Source organism: Arvicanthis niloticus, chromosome 2 (genome assembly GCF_011762505.2).
Source record: "Arvicanthis niloticus isolate mArvNil1 chromosome 2, mArvNil1.pat.X, whole genome shotgun sequence".
NCBI classification, from domain to species: Eukaryota; Metazoa; Chordata; class Mammalia; order Rodentia; family Muridae; genus Arvicanthis; species Arvicanthis niloticus.
Window position 1 is genome coordinate 15,207,343 of NC_047659.1, and position 8,123 is coordinate 15,215,465.

The 8,123-nt window shown below is 35.5% G+C and overlaps 1 protein-coding gene across 4 annotated transcripts; it reads right to left on the reverse strand.

The window, feature by feature from the left end:
- Positions 1-1,594: 1,594 nt before the first annotated feature.
- Positions 1,595-8,123, reverse strand: LOC117704574 (olfactory receptor 1L1-like). Of its 4 annotated transcripts, XM_076928635.1 has the most exons (4): positions 7,892-8,123; positions 6,495-6,956; positions 3,249-3,885; positions 1,595-3,086 (listed from the first exon to the last, which is right to left on the reverse strand). In XM_076928635.1, the coding sequence occupies exons 3-4, from the start codon at positions 3,864-3,866 to the stop codon at positions 2,898-2,900; spliced, it is 807 nt and encodes a 268-aa protein (XP_076784750.1). In that variant the 5' UTR covers positions 3,867-3,885; positions 6,495-6,956; positions 7,892-8,123; the 3' UTR covers positions 1,595-2,897. The 4 variants fall into 4 exon arrangements, with proteins under 4 accessions (XP_076784750.1, XP_076784747.1, XP_076784746.1 ...); XM_076928632.1 differs by having other exon boundaries at positions 1,595-3,885; positions 6,495-6,587; XM_076928631.1 differs by having other exon boundaries at positions 1,595-3,885.

The following is an 8,123-nucleotide window of genomic DNA, read 5'->3' on the forward strand; positions in this document are numbered from 1 at the left end:
TGTTGAAAAGGTTTTCTGGACCTTTGATGTTGGAATCTTCTCATCATTCTTGGGTTTGGCCTTTTCATAGTATCTTAGATTTCCTGTATGTTTTGTGTCAGGAACTTTTTAGATTTAACATTTTCTTTGACCAACATATTGATGTCTTTTATAGTATCTTTTATAGTATCTTCTACACCAGAGATTCTCTCTTTCATCTATTGTATTCTGTTGTTGAGGCCTGTATGTACAGTTTCTCTTTTCTTACCTAGCTTTTACATCTCACAGACACTCTCAAGTTCTGTTTTCTTTATTGTTTCTATTTCCATCTTTAGGTCATGAACAGTTTTGTACATTTCTTCCTGTTTAATTATATATATTATATATATATTATATATATGGGAATTTATTAATTTCCTCTTTAAATTCCTCTATCATCTTTATAAGATTGGATTCAAGGTCATTTTCTTGTGCTTCAGCTGTGTTGGAATATGTAGGGCTTGCTCTAATGAGAAAGTTGGGCTCTGGTTGTGGCATAGTACCCTGGCTGTTGTTGGTTTTGTTTTTACACTGGCCTTTAGCCATCTGGATTTTGCAGTTATTATAGATTTAGAGGCTGATTTCTGAGTTTATCTTGATTAGATGGGTATTTTGGGATGTTTTCCCCTTGGTTTCTGTTTCCTTTGAGTACTGGCCTGAGTGTCCTGGAGTTCTGGTGACTAGCTAGTCTTCAGGTCCAGTAGGCTATCTCCCTTGGGCTTTTTGTGCCTCTGAGGCCTCTAGGTATTTGAGGGCTAACCTTGCCTCTGGGATCTTTAGTACTAGCATCACCTGGAGTCCCTCATGCCAGTAAGCTTCTGGGGAAGCAGGCTAGGTGTTGGCTGAAAATGGAGTCCAAGGTGTCGAATTCAGTTGTGTTTTAGAATATGGTGGACAAGGTCTTGGGGCAGGTTCTTAAATATTTTTTCTAGTGCTGGCAAGAATTAAGTAATGCCGGCAGAATTGTAGGGCATAAAATGGAGCATAGGGGATGGGAACAAATTACTTCTCTTTGGGTTTACTTTCAGGGGTGTTAATGGGCAATGGCTTGGAGGAGGGGGTCTTACTTGGTGTCTCTAGTACCAACAGGCCTTTGGAAAACGGGAGAGTGTGGGGCATGAAATGAAAGACAGAGCATGAGGTACAGTTTACTGCTGTTGCCCTGTCTGTATTCTAATGAGAGACAGAAAGGGGGTGTATCTAAGTGGGAGAGGAGGTGGAGAGCAACTGGGAGGAGTAGGGAGAGGGAAAATGTAATCAGCATAAGTTTTGTGAGAAAAAAATTGATTTCAATAAAAGAGAAAAAATACGGATAAATTGACTTCGATCCCTATTTATATCCTTTTTATTTCTTTCTCTTATATTACTGTTGTTGTTGTTGATCTTAGTAAGAACTCTTGAGTTTTTCTCCATTTCATGTGATATTGGCTACAAATTTTCCATACATAACTTTTATTATGCTGAAGCAATCACCCCTACATTTTTCATGACTTTTATCCTAAGGAGAAGTTGGATTTTGTTGAACACTTTTTCTAAGTTTAATGAGATGATCATGTAATTTCATCATTTGAGTCTATTTATGTGATGGATGACATTTATTGATTTACATTCAATGATCCATCCATGTGTTTTAGGAATAAAATGAACTTGGTTGTAATGATGAATTTTCATTCATTTATTTGAAATACTTTTTGAGAATGTAATATATGAGTACTATATTATATGAGTATATAATATATAAGTACTATTTACATCATTTCCTCATCTCTCTTTTCCTCCCTCCACCCAGTCGTGTTTTTTTACTGCCTCTCAAATTCATGACCTTTATCTTACTCAATTATTATAGTTTAAATATATTCATTTATACACACATACACACACTCATATCCCCAACTGAGTCCATTTAGTTGCTTATATGAAATACATACTTAGATATAATTATATGCACATATATTTAGGGGTAAACACTTGGGATGGATAAACTATAAAGGAACTCATTCATGAACAAAATTTATTCCCCTCTTTATATCTCTTCATATACACCTGGAGCCTTATGACACTTCCCTTATATTTACTCACATTTGACATTGACATTTTGGATGGTAATGTTTTTATACCAGACTTGTTTACAAAAGCTTTATTGTTAAGGTTTCATGGTACAATTTTCCTGTCATGTTGAGAAGATATTATCTCCTGGTCCTCTAGAACTTAAAATCTTTTCACCTCCTCTTCTGTGATTCTCCCTGAGCCTAAAGTATAGGGATTCTGTTGTAGATGTATTGGTTGGGGTAGCCCATAGTCACATGCTCACTGCATGTTTATATTACGGCTCTCTGGTATCAGTGATCTATATTAAGCTCTATAGAACAACTAATAAATAAATAAGGAAAACTTGATTCACTATAGGCATTAGAATGAGAGGACAGGTTCTAAAAATAATATTGTTAAAATATTCAGAAACTACTCCCTATTCCATAATTTATCCAAAATTCACTAATATGAATAACAGATTTATAATTCACATCTGTTTCTCTCTGAAAAGCATATTTAAATAACCATCACAAAAACAATGGCAGTTCTTTATATCACACTGATTTGATACCAGTTAACTTTTTTCCTCTAGGTTACAGGATTCACAAGAAAAAGGAGATCTTTGGGTTTAGTGATTCTAAACAATATTCTCAATTCCAATGAGATGATATTGAGTCACCATTAGTCAAAAGAGTCCAGAAACATATATTAACTCACTCATTCCTAATCCATCCAACAGAGTGTTGATAACAAAAATTATTCCATAGGAATATGATTCATAGACATTATTAAGAGACCACTTTACCTATCTGTAGTGTTTTCAGATTAACCTTTGCTTCTCAGGAGATTCACTGGGATTCTTTGCCAGAAATCCAGGCTGGAAGCTGCCTAAGATGCAGTTTCCTTAAAAGTCTTCTGAGAGCTCCTTTAACTTCCTGGTTCCTGAGGCTGTAGATTAGTGGATTTAACATAGGGGAGATGAGCGTGTAAAAGATGGCAACCTGGCGATCTTGTTCTAGATTGTAGCTGGATGATGGCTTGAGGTACATGTGAACCAAAGAACCAAAGAGAAACATCACAACCAGAATATGAGAGCTACAAGTGGACAGAGCTTTCTGCAGGGCAGCTACTGAGTGCATGTGGGCTATAGCAATACCTATGCGAACATAGGAGCCAAAAATAAAGAAAAAGGGGCTTACCACCACAGCTACACCCTCAGTGAAGATTAACATTTCATTGATCACTGGTCGAGTACAGGAGAGCTTCAGCAGAGGAGTGATGTCACAGAAGAAGTGCGTGACCTGGTTTCCACAGAAGGTTAAACGAGTGACCAACACACTGTACAGGAGACTGTTAAGGCTGACTACTACCAATGAGGTCAGTGTTATTCGCAGACAGAGGCTATGGCTGACAATGGCAGAGTATCTTAAAGGGTCACAAATGGCAACATAGCGGTCATATGCCATTGCACCAAGCAAGTGAACTTCCATGCTGCCCACTGTCATAAAGGAAAAGAGCTGTGTCATGCAGCAGTTATAGGAAATGGTTCTGTTTACAGAGAGTGTGTGCACCAGCATCTGGGGCACAATGATAGTTGTTAGAGATATGTCAATCAAGGAAAGCTGGCTGAGAAGGAAGTACATGGGTGTCTGAAGCTTGGGGTCTGAGCAAGCAACTAGTACTAGTAGGGTATTGCCCAAAACTGCCATTAGGTACATGATAAGGACAACTCCAAAAATAACTGGCTGCATCTCTGGCCTACTGGACAATCCCAACAACACAAATTCAGTCACTTCTGTCCTGTTTTCAGTAGCCATAAATCATGTTCTACATCACCTGTAAAGAAAGAAGATCAGAGTTGGGAAAGCCCAGCCATATCACAGGTATCTGCATACCACCTGGGGTAACTGGGTAACTTGTGAAACCTGTGCTTTTTAATTTAAAAATCTTTATAGACATTTAAAAAGACAAAATGTGACTTTCAAAACAATGTCTCTACATCTCAGATAAGCAACTCTGGACTGAAGATCTTATTCTAACTTTGAGCATCAAGAAACTCAGTTTTGTTCTTCTGTTAACTGTGTTGCATTAAATAAACTAAACTTACTCAGGGTCTAAGTAGATTGAGTAAGATAAGTTCTGACTTTATTAGAGGCTATTTTCCCCATAGTATTTGATTCTCATATCTTTTCAAGTCAAATTTTCAGGAAAAAAAATGGGTCAAGAGGTATACCAATCTTTTCATGTGGCTATACAAATAAAGACATTTTGAAATGCAATATGTTTATAACTACTTAGCCTTAGCTTCTCAGTGGTCTGTAATTTTATGCCTCTGAACAATATGCTGCCATCTTATACACACACATTTGACATTTGTGTCTAATCAACTTAAAATCCCTTTTAGCCTTCTAAAAAGGTTTTTAAAAATATCTTTTTAGAGTATTTTACTCTTCCCTTTCCTCAATTTTTAATAATAATTTTAGCTTTCTGATGTTTTATATATTTCATTCACAAAACTTGAAATAATATAACAATGGTAACAGACATTCTCAGTCTTTGAATGTCAAGAATATTGTCAGGTTACAAGAATTACTACCTGACAGATAAAGTATAACTTTTTATTTCTTATCTAAAATCAGTTTTAATAAATTTTCTTCTAGTCAGCCTTCCATTTCTTTCCTAAGTTTCTTCCTGGTATTATTTTTAGAATGTTTATCCTATGCATCTTGGAATTCTATAACACTGCTTCATGTAGTAGTAGTCCTGTGATGAGTCAATATGAGAATATTTTAATCTAAATTTAATTATCAATTCTGAAAAAGTTTCTCATAAAAGTTTCTTAATTTTCTCCTTATAATGTGTTCAAAAAACCTTGCCAATTGGGTCTTATGACTCTTTGACTTATATTTCTGTCTTAATTTTTTCAGATATGCCTAAGATTATATTCCTAAAATTGACACTTATTTTGGTCCTGAAATCCTATTTTTTTTTCTCATGAGCTCATTGTTCTACGTCTTTTGTTGTTCCATAATATTTTAGTATGGAAACAGTTCTGGAAGTACACATTTTTTAAGTTTTAAATTTTATTTAAATTTTTTATTAGTGAGCACACTTTCGGTTTCATTATGGTCTCAGCTATACATCCAAAATATTCTAAATCCTACCACAGAGGTTCCTGCACATCCATTCTTCTTGCTGCTCTATACACAGTAGCAAATAAATGGAAAAAGTTTTAATATCCATAAAAAACTGATGATTAGTAAAAAATGCCACATGCATTCACAGTTGAATTTTATTTAGCTATAAAGAAAGGTGAAATTGAGAATACATATCTTGTATTAACCTATATTGTTTGAATGATTGGTTTCTTCTTGTGTCAGTTACATAGTTTTTAAAATATTGAGCGTTTTCTTTTATGCTGCTGGTTTGTCATTTTCATGCTTTCATTTTGCTTGTTCTAGATAGCTATTGTCCATTTATCATGATACACACACATACACACACACACACATACACACACACACACACACACAGCCATGCTAATCTGTCTCAGGAATGAGAAAGTTTGCTACATGAACACATAGAAATCTTGTCTATATTCTACTTATCCCAACTAAAGTTGAGGGCTTTCTCTTATATATTACACCCAAATTAATAGCCATAACTTTCTCACTTTAGAGAAAATGTTCAAACTTCCATTGGAATAAGGTGATAAGCTATCAAGATTTGAGCTTTAAAGTAGAGAGAAGAGAAAAGTGCACATACAATGCCTGATGGGTTTGTACTGTAGGGACACATCAACTTTAGTCAGCATGCATATTCACAGCTTTTTCCCCATTCTCCCTTTTACACACCTTCCTCCTGGCCTGGCTACTTCCAGCATAGAGTCTTTCCTGTAAGGTAACCTCTTCCACTGCAATCCTTTGACTGCATGCTAAACATGTGGTTATATTATTAATACTTTATCTCTTAAAAATCCACTGTCACATTTGATAATGATTTTACCTGGTGTTGTATATTTTGCCCTCTGTTTCATTGATATCTCTAAAGAGACAGAGGAACAAAAACAGATAAAAATGCAGCACCAAATCCATCTGAATTATAGCTGATTCATTGAGCTGACTGTCTCTACCATAAAAATGAATCAGTCACAAAAAAAATATATGTGCAATCCATTAGTCAGGGATATTTGTTTTAAATATCTTAAAAATTAACTTGCCTTTTAAACTCTTAGATATCAGGAAAATCTTACACTGTATTTTATCACAAAAATATTCATCTCAGTGCACTGAAGCTTTTTTAGCATCTCACATTTTTTTAAGTTCATCCCCATTTGCTTGTTTCAACTTTGGTTTTCCTATATCTTCTGATTCATACATTCAGACCATCTTTAATTAATAGAAATTATCTATACAATAGAAGTTGGAATGTTCAAGAAAACTTACATTTTATGTTTACTCTCTTGTCTTCATTTTGTCCTTTATCTTTCCATGTTAGTGAATGTAGCTCAAATTATAAGTTATCGTGGTACAATCACTCTTTCAAAATAGAGCCACACAAATGTCAATGTGGAAGTGTAGATGGGAATGAAAGAAAGTACAAGAAGAAAAAGATATAAATTCACTTCCTCCATGAGGACAGGGTAAATGATCAGTCTCCAAGAAAAAAAAAAGCTACCAAAACTGTTGTCTCTTATTAACATTAAAAATGTAATGACAAAGTATTCATTTTATTTTAAACAGAGCAAAACTATTTTTAAAAGTATGATCCTGTTATAGTGCTCACTCATATCACTAAGAATAAGAATCAGTAATGCTGTTCTTGTGAGCCAATTTCATAGATTCATCTTGATACTATCTCTACTTTTCAGCCTCATCATCATGTCCAATAGGTTCCACTCAGAAAACCTGGAGAGAGAGAAGAAGGATGAGCGAGGGAGACAGATGGATGGATGGATGGATGGATGGATGGATGGACAAATGGATGGATGGACAGACAGGCAGCCAGAGCCACATACACAGCATTGGAACATTTCAAGTCAATAAACTAAACAAACATGAGAAGAAAAAAAGAGACTCCCTGAAACCACACTTAAGAATATCTGATCTCAGCACCAATCCCTAACACTATTAATGATACTCTGTTGTGCTTGCAGACAGGAGCCTAGCATAATTGTCCTTTGAGAAGGTCTGCCCAGCAGCCATCTAAGCAGATACCCATAGCCAAACATTGAACAGAGGTTGAGACTCTTATGGAAGAGTTGGTAGAAGGATTGAAGGCCCTGAGGGTGATAGGAACTCCAGAGGAAGACCAACAGAGTCATGTAACCTTGTCCCTTAGCAGCACTCAGAGACCAAGCCACCAACCAAAGAGCATACATGAGCAATTGTATTATATGCCAGGGGCCTCAGTCCAAACAAACAAACAAAAATATCTAATCTTTCAATACATATCCAGTACTTTGAGAATAGCTAGAGTCAGAGGAGGGACAGTGGGAGGGTCTCCATCTAACTCAATTGTCTTCTGCTCTCATTTTATGAAAGCATCATTAGACATAATATATTATTTCTACAGTTCTGTTGGTATCTGAACATTATGCAAGGGATCTCTTTGGGACCTTGTTGGTCAGAATTCTATTTTCAGTCCACTCACTTTCTTTTGCTGAAGATTCACAATGACTGATTCTGTGATGTGAAACTAAGATCTTCTTTGGTTATTGTCTCAAAAATAGACACTCCAAATGCTCACAAAATGAATTACAACTTCTGTCACATACTTCTGAGATGCAAGGATAATGAAAGGTTTCTCTATATATACTCTACTTGATTCCATCATTACTTACTTCATAACTTCACTCTACACTCCAAAGCACATTGCTGGTATGACTGATAATTCCTTCATTTTATCTCTTGACTCTAATATTGTACCTCATTCTGCTTTCTTCAGTCTTCTTGGTACAAATATCAAGCTATTTTCTATAAAATTGATATAATTTATTTCTGGCTGACTCCTTCCCATTTACTTTAAGACAGGGCACACATTTTTTCCTCTATATTTAACATCGTATGCTAACA

Coding starts and splice junctions, on each gene's coding strand:
- LOC117704574 (XM_076928633.1), bottom strand. CDS start 3,866: ATGGCTACTGAAAACAGGACAGAAGTGACTGAATTTGTGTTGTTGGGA.